The 12,426-nt window shown below is 43.6% G+C and overlaps 1 protein-coding gene across 1 annotated transcript in view; it reads right to left on the bottom strand.

The window, feature by feature from the left end:
* The window catches only part of LOC126419433 (chymotrypsin-like protease CTRL-1), a 192,202-nt gene that overhangs the window by 94,091 nt on the left and 85,685 nt on the right, over positions 1–12,426 (bottom strand). The window contains exon 3 of the mRNA XM_050086622.1: positions 11,774–11,943. Coding sequence (XP_049942579.1) covers positions 11,774–11,943 — 170 coding nt within the window. The remainder of the gene's footprint in view (positions 1–11,773; positions 11,944–12,426) is intronic.

Genomic DNA, 12,426 nt, shown 5'->3' with positions numbered 1-12,426 from the left:
GTTTGCTGTTGAATACGCAACCATGATTGTATCCAGGTGTGCACCTCTTCGTCCGAGGCAAATCGGCGGCCATGATGCCCTTCCTTCAGACCTCCAAAAATACGGAGAGGTCGGGACTGTGTGGAGGACGAGCAAGGGCTTCCCAGGGTGGGCCCACACGTTGCCAAGGTTGCTTCGAACGCACTGCAGGAGTTTCGCTGGGAAGCCCTTTCTCCACAGTCTTCCCATTTCTCCCCATGCGATTTCCATATTTTGGAGCCATGAACAAAGAGATTCGTGGCGGAAGATCTATATCGAAGAATTGCAGGCCTCGGTACAAGCACAGTTTCGTAGGCAATCGCAAACATTTTCCCGTGAGGGCACTGACTGTCGTGTGTCACAGTGGGATAAATGTACTAAGAGTTGAAACGACTACTTTTGAACCAATAAAGGGTTTACTTACTTTTCTTCAAAAATGGTTCAAATGGCTCTGAGCACTATGCGACTTAACTTCTGAGGTCATCAGTCGCCTAGAACTTAGAACTAATTAAACCTAACTAACCTAAGGACATCACACACATCCATGTCCGAGGCAGGATTCGAACCTGCGACCGTAGCGGTCACGCGGTTCCAGACTGAAGTGCCTAGAAACGCACGGCCACACCGGCCGGCTACTTTTCTCCCATCTGTTTCTTTTTCATTTGATTGCCTATTTTCTATGTCCTCCAGCCAATTTTTTTAGAAGGGTTTCACATGGAAAGAATTTTTCGTGATGGTCCTTAGATAAGGAGCGAGATCATGCAAGCGACGGAAATTAAACGTGATGAGGGAAGGGTTCCAAATCAAACTGTTTAATTATTTTATTCTAGTCATTTTATTTTATTTTATTTTTGAAATCAGCATACCGCATCCCGTTACTTGATGCCGTTTTCTTGGTCGTATTTTTGACGGAAAGGAGTCTTGGCTGTGGCAAGAAATGCCAGATACGATGCACAGTGGGATGCAATTAATGATATACAGCATCCCCTCTGTGTCACTAGATGCATAATATATGTCATCTGTATATTGCTTTAGGAAATAATTACTGGCCGAACCCTAAGGATAATGTTTTTGCTATGCAGTCAAGATAAATGCAGCATATCTGGTCAGTTGTAGCGAAATTGGACAGGAATGCGCTATGGAGAATTGGTGTCGTTCAAGCAAAAATGCGTACACTACTACCTTTTTCAGCTTTGCTGCTTTCAAGTAGAGCACTCTTTGTACCTGCACACCAGACGAACGAATCTTCCCCACAGCATACAAATGTCACAGGAAGGTCAAATGGTTGTTGTCATTACATTTGACAAATTTTTCGTATACTGATGTGGACCGTCTAAGCATTTATCTTCTCTATATTTACGTCTTCCACAATATATTTTATTAATGATGCCTGAATATTCCGTCTTACATCAGAAAAACATTTACATATGTGATTTTCCCGATGAAAATCATCTTTCGCGCAGCACAAATGTTTAGGGCTGGTTCTGCTGTATTCAGAACTCTGTTAAATCCAAAGTGAAAAAGTTGTCTAAATAGTTAGTCAGTGTCCCATTTTAGACTACAATTTATAACGCATAAGCAACACGCATAACTTTCCTATATGAAAAATTTATACCTGCCAGTAGGACAAGTACTAGAACTTCAAATTAAAGAAACTTCAAACGGAAAAAACGTTCAGAGGAACCTACGCATCTCCGTAACAAACAAAAACGCTACAAACGTAATTACCAATCTGATATTCTTAGGTAAATTCTAACAGTGGTGTAAATTATGTAGTTCAGTGTCCTTCACATCAAACACATCACGGCAATGGCGACACTCTCGTTATTATGTCACAGTGTTCCCTCCGTTTAACGATGTTCAACGTGCTACAACCACTTGGACTGATAGCGGTCGCTATGAAGCGCTGTCCGTGGCCCGCAACCATTAGTCTCTTTGTCGAGGCAAACCCTCCAGTAGAGGTATATTCACAAGTTTTTGCCTTTAGTGTTGTATTAAACAGTGTAATAACATATGTTTGTGCTTACGTCAGACTGAGACTCTTAGAATGCAGATGATGGGGTTAAAAAAAGGAAGCTATATGCTTGAACTTTTGACATCACCTTTACAGAACACAACCTTTATCCCTAGAGCACATACGGCACCAGAAAGGCCCCAGTGAAGGACAATACCGCCTCAACGAAGTTCTTCGTCCTGCAGCGTTGCCAGGTCGTTCAGATTTATGAGAGTCGGAGAGTTTTATTGCCGCCTTATCTGACCTATTGGACTTTGTATCTGCAAGCTGCAGCCAGTTGCGAGGTCTTATGTCAAAGGCCGTACATGCTCTCTAACGCTAGAAAGAAGTGAAATGGGACACTTCTTAGGATTCCTGGGCTTGTGTTGGTATGTAGTGAGATGCAAAATTTCGTCCCACTGTTCAAAAAATGGTTCAAATGGCTCTGAGCACTATGGGACTTAACTTCTAAGGTCATCAGTCCCCTAGAACTTAGAACTACTTAAACCTAACTAACCTAAGGACATCACACACATCCATGCCCGAGGCAGGATTGGAACCTGCGACCGTAACGGTCGTGCGGTTCCAGACTGTAGAGCCTAGAACCGCTCGGCCCGTCCCATTGTCGATTTTGATTTTCAGCAGTATTCCGTCAATTCTTCTGACGTGAATGTCTGGCAGGCTGTTCGGAAATAGTCTCTGGTCGACCTCCTTCCCCACCCTTGTTCAGACGATCTTCTGCACCATCTTCAGAATCCTGCTGTCGCTGAGAAGTTATAATCTTCTTTCATCTACAAGGGAAACCCAAAATGCACTGACGAAATTTTGAATGTTGTTCAGGAATCTTTTCATGGAATTCTGGTATCACGGAACCATCAACTTCAGTTATAATAATGTTATTATGATTTATTAGGTTTGTTATTCCAAGATACTGTCATTCTGTGAAATTTCTTCTCAGCATTGAGGAAGCCTGTGATATGTAATCACCTTATACGCGCTATAGGAAACACAGCGTGTGCCAGTATAGCGTTATTACGCTGCACCTCGTTTGAAGAGACTGAATCAATACACGAGATCAGTATCAGCCAGTTCTTCATCTGTAAACCTATCCATACTGCTGGGCACCACTATTGACGTAGAACTCACCGGGAAAACAAGCAGTTCGAAGATTAGGGTGGAGGGTAAAGTGGGAATTACTGTTGTAAAACGTTAGTACTGCCAGTGAAAGGCACAAGTTTAATTCCGGATAAGACGTACACTATTTGATGAAGCGCATCGAGACACACCACCGTAATGAGGAATTGACCGCTGGATGTCACGAGAGGTGGACCCATTTGTATAAAAGATGTCTGTGAGTATTATGTTGTCAGCAAAAAAGCCACAACAGCGGAATGGATCCTTCAGGAGAGCTCAGTGACTTCGAACGTTTACCACTTATTGGATGTCACCTACGTAACAAATCCGTCAGGGAAGTTTTAACCCTTCCAAAGCTGCCCAAGTCAACTGTTGGTAGTGTGTGAAGTGGAAACGCGAAGGATCAACCACTATTAAACCAAGACCTGGCAGACCACACGTACTGATGGACAGAAACTGTCGAGCATTGCAGAGGATGGCTGCACACACACACACACACACACACACACACACACACACACACAAAAACCTCATCAAACCAGCGGACAGAACGACACGTTAGTTGCAGAGTACTACCAGCAGTCCAGATACATCTACATCTACATCTGCGAGATTACTCTGCTATTTACAATAAAGTGCCTGGCAGAGGATTTAATGAACCACCTACTAACTGTCTACCGTTCCACTCTCGAACGGCGCGGGGGAAAGCGAGCACTTAAATTTCTTCTGTGCGAGCCCTGATTTTTCTTATTTTATCGTGATGATCATTTCTCGGTGCCAACAGAATGTTTTCGTAATCGGAGGAGAAAACTGGTGATTGAAATTTCATGAGAAGATCCGGACGCAACGAAAAACGCCTTTGTTTGAACGATTGGCACTCCAAATCACGTATCATGTCTGTGTCACTATCTACCCTTTTTCACGATAATACAAAACGACCTGCCCTTCTTTGAACTTTTTCGATGTCATCAGTCAGTCCCACATGATGCGGATACCACAACGCACAGAAATACTGCAGAATAGGGCGGGAAGGCGTGGTGTAAGCAGTCTCTTTAGTTGACCTGTTGCACATTTTAAGTGTTCTGCCAACGAATCGCAGTCTTCGCTTTGCTCTACTCACAACGTTATCTATATGGTCGTTCCTGTTGTGACTTTGCAAGACAGCCAAGTCACTACGAGAGGAAGCCGAAAGGCACGCGCTTAAGCTCACGCAGGCTGCCGTGAAGTCTGGAACAGGACACGGAAATGAACTAGCAAAAACAGGACGTAGCTGTGGAATACTTAACTTTAATCCATAATTGGTGAACATCTGTCTGACGGTACATGCTTCACAAGATAAATAGCAAAGGATAATGGCGCCTTGCTAGGTCGTAGCAAATGACGTAGCTGAAGGCTATGCGAACTATCGTCTCGGCAAATGAGAGCGTAATTTGTCAGTGAACCATCGCTAGCAAAGTCGGCTGTACAACTGGGGGCGAGTGCTAGGATGTCTCTCTAGACCTGCCGCGTGGCGGCGCTCGGTCTGCAATCACTGATAGTGGCGACACACGAGTCCGACGTATACTACCGGACCGCGGCCGATTTAAAGGCTACCACCTAGCAAGTGTGGTGTCTGGCGGTGACACCACAGTTCCAGTTTAGGTTATTTGTAATTGTAAACCCTAAGTATTTAGTTGAATTTACAGCCTTCAGGTTTGTGTGACTCATCGCGTAATCGAAATTTAGTGGATTTCTTTTAGTACTCATGTGAATAACTTCACCCTTTCTTTATTCAGGGTCAATTGCCGCTTTTCGCACCATACAGATATCTTATCTAAATCATTTTGCTATTAGTTTTGCTCATCTGATGACTTCAAAAGGCGGTAAATGACAGCATCATCTGCAAACAATCTAAGAGGGCTACTCATATTGTCTCCTGTGTCGTTAATGTTGATCAGGAACAATAGAGGGCCTATAACAGTTCCTTGGGATACGCCGGATATTACTTTTGTTTTACTCGATGAATTTCCGTCTATTACTACGAACTGTGTGACATTTCTGACAGGAAATCACGAATGCAGTTGCACAACTGTGGCGATATTCCATAGGCACGTAGTTTGGTTAGAAGACCCTTGTGAGGAACGATGTCGAAAGCCTTCTGGAAATCTAAAAATATAGAATAAATTTGACGTCCCCTGTCGATAGCACTCATTACTTCATGAGTGTAAAGAGATATTTGTGTTTCACAAGAACGATATTTTCTGAATCCTTGCTGACTATGTGTCGATAAATCGTTTTCTTCGAGGTACTTCATAATGTTCAAGCACGTAATTCAGCGGATCTTTCTGTGAGCAAGCAGTTGTATATAATTGCTAAATATGGAGCTATTGTATCAGCATGCTCTGAAAGGTACCTGACTGGTATACAATCCGGACCGGAGGCCTTGCCTTTATTAAGTGATGTAAGCTGTTTTGCTACACCGAGTACATCTACTTCTATGTTTGTCATCTTGGCACTTGTTCCTGATTGCAGTTCAGGAATATCTACTTTGTCTTCTTTGTTGAAGGAGTTTCGGAAAACCGTGTTTACTCTGCTTTAGTGACACTGTCATTAGTGCCGGCCGGAGTGGCCGTGAGGTTCTAGGCGTTACAGTCTGGAACCGAGCGACCGCTACGGTCGCAGGTTTGAATCCTGCCTCGGGCATGGATGTGTGTGATGTCCTTAGGTTAGTTAGGTTTAATTAGTTCTAAGTTGTAGGCGACTGATGACCTTAGAAGTTAAGTCGCATTGTGCTCAGAGCCACACTGTCATTAGTGACTTCATGATTGTTATCGCGGAGTGAAGGTATTGATCGAGTCTTGCCACTGGTGCGCATTATGTATGACCATAATCTCTTTGGGTTTTCTGCCAGATTACGAGACAGAGTTTCGTTTTGGAAATTAATTATAAGCATCTCGAATTGAAGTACGCACTATCTTTCGAACTTCTGCAAAACTTTGCCAATCTTGGGGATTTTTCGTTCTTTTAAATTTGGCATGCTCCTTTTCGTTCCTTCTGCAACAGCGAACTGACCCGGTTTGTATACCATGGACATCAGTACCATCACTTATTAATTTATGTGGTATATATCTCTCAATTGCCGTCGATTCTATCTCTTTGAAATCATTCCACATCTTTTCTACGCTTGCATGATCTGAACGAAAGGAGTGCAGACTGTCTCTTAAAAAGGCGTTAAGAACATTGTTATTGGCTTTTTAAGCAGATGTACTTTGCGTTTCATTTTGATTGTTGTGGGCATTACGGCATTCAGCCTAACAGCAACTGCCTTGAGGTCGCAGATTCCTGTATCCGTCATGATGCACGAATGACTGAGTGTAGGGAGTTAAAAGGTGTGGAATACAATGGTCGAGGTGCCCTTATCAGCCACACATTTATTTACTCAATGTCTGGCGAGGTATGAGGTCATCTAAAGATCTTTACCACTGAACAGTGTATGAATTAAAAGCAGTGATTTGGAGCGCAGACTCACGCTATAGGTAATCCCTATGCCAGTCCTACGGAAGGGTTTATCGTCTGTGATCTGAAGTCGTAGCCACTGATTTCCAACACCCTGGAGACAGGAGTAATACCTCTGTGCCTCTCAAAGTAACTGCAAGAGTGGGGCCTCTTCCTAGATCACCGCCATACATTCTGTCAACGGTCATCCAGGGCAGTGCAAAACTGCGGTTCATCGGTGAAGATAATGCGACGCCATTTAACATCAATATATGCTTTCCAGTCTCGGCACCATTCCAGACACGACCGTTCGTGTTATGGTGTTAACACAGGCTACGCATAGAACGGTAATTCCTTTGTCCGGCAACTGCAGCATTTCTACCATTGGTGTGGGATAACACAGAGAGCTGCAAGGGGTCCATTTCTTATTCTCGGGTGATACACACAGATGTGGAACTGTTATTATGCGCTTGACGCACAACACGGCGATCTTTCATTGTGGGGGTCATATGTGGTCGCCTGATGGATATACCTGCCCTCAAGTTCCATTCCAAAATGCTACTCCAGGCGGGTGTAAAATGAATGTGCGCAACGGAAAATAATAAACGCTGAAATGAAGATTTGGCCCTTTCTGCCGGCCTGTGTGGCCGTGTGGTTGTAGGCGCTTCAGTCTGGAACCGCGTGACCGCTACGGTCGCAGGTTCGAGTCCTGCCTCCGGCATGGATGTGTGTGATGTCCTTAGGTTAGTTAGGTTTAAGTAATTATAAGTTCTAGGGGACTGATGACCACAGATGTTAAGTCCCATAGCGGTCAGAGCCATTTGAACCATTTGGCCATTTCTGACTACCCCCTCAAGCAGATCTTAGTATCTCTTAATTCTATAAATTACAATCTAAACACAAATGAATTATGAAGGCAACTAATTCTAATGATAAACGTAGTTCCTGCTTATAAAGTGTGGTCCACTGATCGTGACCGGGCCAAATATCTCACGAAATAAGTGTCAAACGAGAAAACTACACAAGACCGAAACTGGTCTAGCTTGAAGCGGGAAACCAGATGGCGCTATGGTTGGCCCGCTGGATGGCGCTGCCGTAGGTCAATCGGCTATCAACTGCGTTTTTAAAAATAGGAACTCCCAATTTTTATTACATATTCGCGTAGTACGTAAAGAAATATGAATGTTTTGGTTGGACCACTTTCTTCGCTTTGTGATAGATGGCGCTGTAATAGTCAGAAACATATCACTCACAATTTTAGACGAACAATTGGTATCAGGTAGGTTTTGTAAATTAAAATACAGAACGTAGGTACGTTTAAACATTTTATTTCTGTTGTTCCAATGTGATACATGTACCTTTGAGAACTTATCATTTCTGAGAACGCATGCTGTTACAGCTTGATTACCTGTAAATACCACATTAATGCAATAAATGCTCAAAATGATGTCCGTCAACCTCAATGCATTTGGCAATACGTGTAACGACATTCTTCTCAACAGCGAGTAGTTCGCCTTCCCTAATATTCGCACATGCATTGACAATGCGCTGACGCATGTTGTCAGGCGTTGTCGGTGGATCACGACAGCAAATATCCTTCAACTTTACCCACAGAAAGAAACCGGGGACGTCAGATCCGGTGAACGTGCGGGCCTTGGTATGGTGCTTCGACGACCAATCCACCTGTCACGAAAAATGCTATTCAATACCGCTATGTGCTAGACTTCCGTCATGTTGGAAGTACATCGCCATTCTGTCATGCAGTGAAACATCTTGTAGTAACATCGGTAGAACATTACGTAGGATATCAGCATACATTGCACCATTTACATTGCCATCGATAAAATGGGGGCCAATTATCCTTCCTCCCATAATGCTGCACCATACATTAACCGGCCAAGGTCGCTGATGTTCCACTTGTCGCAGCCATCGTGGATTTTCCGTTGCCCAATAGAGAACATTATGCCGGTTTACGTTACCGCTGTTGGTGAATGACGCTTCGTCGCGAAATAGAACGCGTGCAAAAAATCTGTCACCGTCCCGTAATTTCTCCTGTGCCCGGTGGGGGATACCACATACTTATACGTTTGTGACTATTACAGCGCCATCTGTCACAAAGCGAAAAAAGTGGTCCAACTAAAACATTCATATTTTTTACGTACTACATGATTATGTAATGAAAAATGGGGGTTCCTATTTAAAAAAAAACGCAGTTGATATCCGTTTGACCTATGGCAGCGCCATCTAGCGGGCCAACCATAGCGCCATCTGGTTTCCCCCTTCAAGCTAGACGAGTTTCGTTCTTTGTAGTTTTTTCGTTTGACGCTTATTTCGTGAGATATTTGGCCCGGTCACTATCAATGGACCACCCTGTATATTTATTTTAGATAAAAAAACCTTTATATTACAATGTTTGCATTTACTAAGTAAAATCACTAATTAATTGCCCAACTCTGCCGCTTTATTATGACTGCACGGTCTAATATGAATAACGCGAAATGACTGACATCATCTACGTACCGAACACTAGAAGACACTACTTTCAAAGATGATCTACGGTAGTGTGGAACCTCAGTGGAAATAAACTAACGTGATCACAGCTGTTTAGCTTTTGTAGCCCTAATAAGCCGAAGCAGTTTGCGATATCACCTTATGTACTCCGTCCGGTGCGTCGAAGTGATGGTTCTCGTACTCATCTGCGACGGTTGAAGAACTCCAGCCACAGATATACTCTTTCGAACACTAGGACGGCAGAATGCGGTCCTCTGACTAATATACGCTAATACTGTATTCTCCTCTCTGTGTTCTACAGACAAGAAACGCGAACTCCCCGCTACAAGGGCAGAGTTCAGATAAGGTCCCAACGTAAATATAGGCAGAGGAAGTGCTCTCAATTACTGAACGCTGCGTACTCAACGACTTCCAGCCTGGATGTGAAGTCCAGAATCGTATAGGTTTGCAACAGTACAGTGCCTAACAGTTCTAACTATAAACCTTCCTGAGAGCAAAGACAGCAAGTCCATCCGTACAAACAAACTTGATATCGAGCGACCGTCACACACGGGCTCTCACAATGGAAGACCTCGTCTCTCCACCGCTGGCTTCTAGCAAGTCTCCGCTCCCCACCATCGTAACTCCGAAAACGAATCATATTCCCGAAACCACGGAATATTCTCCATCTCCACAAATTCTTCCGTACCCCGACCAACCATATTTTAGTCTTTTGTCGTCCAACGCGGAAGGTTTGCGAGGAAAAACCTATACTAGTACAATGGTACGCTTCTGAGTAAAAATCATTGGAAATACCCCAGCCTATGAGGTTTCTTTAACTTTCTTGTGGACAGTATCTATCTTACCCCTAGTGAGATTACGCTCTACATCCTTACATTTGTCCTCCAGCCATCCCTGCTTAGCCATTTTGCAGTTTCTGTCGATCTCATTTTTGAGACGTTTGTATTCCTTTTTGCCTACTTCATTTACTGCATTTTTATATTTTCTCCTTTCATCAATGAAATTCAATATTTCTTCTGTTACCCAAGGATTTCTACTAGCTCTCGTCTTCATACCTACTTTATCCTCTGCTGCTTTCACTATTTCATCCCTCAAAGCTACCCATTCTTCATATAGTGTATTTCTTTCCCTCATTCCTGTCAATCGTTCCCTTATGCTCTCCCTGAAACTCTCTACAACCTTTGGTTCTGTCAGTTTATCCAGGTCCCATCTACTTAAATTCCCACTACAGTTCATAACCAATAGATTGTGGTCAGAGTTTACATCTTCCCCTGGAAATGTCTCACAATTTAAAACCTGGTTCCTAAATCTCTGTCTTACCATTATATAATCTATCTGAAACCTTCCAGTGCCTCCAGGCCTCTTCCATGTATACAACCTTCTTTCATGATTCTTGAACCAAGTGTTAGCTATGATTAAGTTATGCTCTGTGCAAAATTCTACCAGGCAGCTTCCTCTTTCATTTCTTACCGCCATTACATATTCACCTACTACGTTTCCTTCTCTTCCCTTTCATACTACCGAATTCCAGTCACCCAAGACTATTAAATTTTCGTCTCCCGTCACTATCTGAATAATTTCTTTTATCTCATCATACATTTCATCAATTTCTTCATCATCTGCAGAGCTAGTTGTCATATAAACTTGTACTACTGTGGTTGGTGTGGGTTTCGTGTCTATCTTGGCCACAATAATGCGTTCACTATGCTGTTTGTAGTAGCTTACCCGCACTCCTATTTTTGTATTCATTATTAAACCCACTCCAGCTTTACCCATATTTCATTTTCTATTTATAACCCTATATTCACCTGACCAGAAGTCTTGTTCCTTCCGCCACCGAACTTCACTAATTCCCATTATATCTAACTTTAACCTATCTATTTCCATTTTTAAATTTTCTAATCTACCTGCCCGATTAAGGGATCTGACATTCCTCGCTCCGATCTGTAGAACGCCAGTTTTCTTCCTCCTGATAACGACGTCCTCCTGAGTAGTCCCCAACCGGAGATCCGAATGGGGGACTATTTTACCTCTGGAATATTTTACCCAAGAGGACGCCATCATCATTTAACCATACAGTAAAACTGCATGCCCTCGGGAAAAATTACGGCTGTAGTTTTCCCTTGCTTTCAGCCGTTCGCAGTACCAGCACAGCAAGGCTGTGTTGGTTAGTGTTACAAGGCCAGGTCAGTCATTCATCCAGACTGTTGCCCCTGCAGCTACTGAAAAGGCTGCTGCGCTTCTTCAGGAATCACACGTTTGTCTGGCCTCTCAACAGATACCCCTCCATTGTGGTTGCACGACGGTACGGCTATCTGTATCGCTGAGGCACGCTAGCTTCCCCACCAACGGCAAGGTCCATGGTTACAGCACGAAACTCGGTTTTCTCCATTGTCAGTCGGAGTCGACACAATGACCAATTGAGATAATTGTCAACAATGAACTGTACGCTGCAAATTGTTGTGGATCTTCGTACGATCCTGAGGATAATCAAGCTTACCAACTATGAAGGCGCAACAAAAATGTTTCGTTCCTTCATGGAAATTTACTAGACTTATCAAACCACCCTCGCACGTTCAGCAGCTGTGATCTGCCTCTCTCTCTGTCTCTCTGAAACAACGACGTTACTTCTGGACTACTCACGGCTCAGAGGAGGTTCCTCAGTCAGGAAGATAATAGACACGTCGTTGTCGGAACTGCTCGTTGTGTTGAAATCCGGGTACGCTTTGGCCCAGGTGGAGACGGTGATCCAGGCCGTGTCCTCGTCCTCCCGCTGATGGATGCCTCCCAGGCGGATGGTGTACTTTTTAGCCCTGCGACAGTAAATTTCGAATTTCCAGTTTCAAGGCTGAGACTTGTGACACTAATAATTTTTACGAATGGCAGAATGGTAACCAGTAATAGGAGCATTCAAAAGCAGCTGAAACCTCAGTAAGTTCCTGTTAAGCTGTATTAGGTGCACGTTGCTGATGTCTACAGATATATTGTGCTTTTGCAGAAAGCGCTAGGAAACCAAAGAACGTCTACAGTCCGTGACACGTAACGTACACAGAACATGCACTACTAGTTGGAGGTGACTTTAACGTCCCGAGTATAGACTGGGATGACTATGGATTTATTGCGGCGCGTACAGGTGTAGAGTTTTCTGAAAACTGTGCTGAGCAGCTAGTTCGGCAGCCCACACGCAGTGGAAATACCTTAAACATAGTAGCTGCAAATACGCGGGACCGTATCAATAATGTCAGTCTAGAAACGGGGATTACCGATTTTAATGTCGTTACAGCAACTATGGTTAC

Source organism: Schistocerca serialis, chromosome 9, assembly GCF_023864345.2.
Source record: "Schistocerca serialis cubense isolate TAMUIC-IGC-003099 chromosome 9, iqSchSeri2.2, whole genome shotgun sequence".
In the NCBI taxonomy this organism is placed as follows: Eukaryota; Metazoa; Arthropoda; class Insecta; order Orthoptera; family Acrididae; genus Schistocerca; species Schistocerca serialis.
Note: the sequence above shows the minus strand (reverse complement) of the source record. Positions and strands in the feature narration are given on the sequence as shown.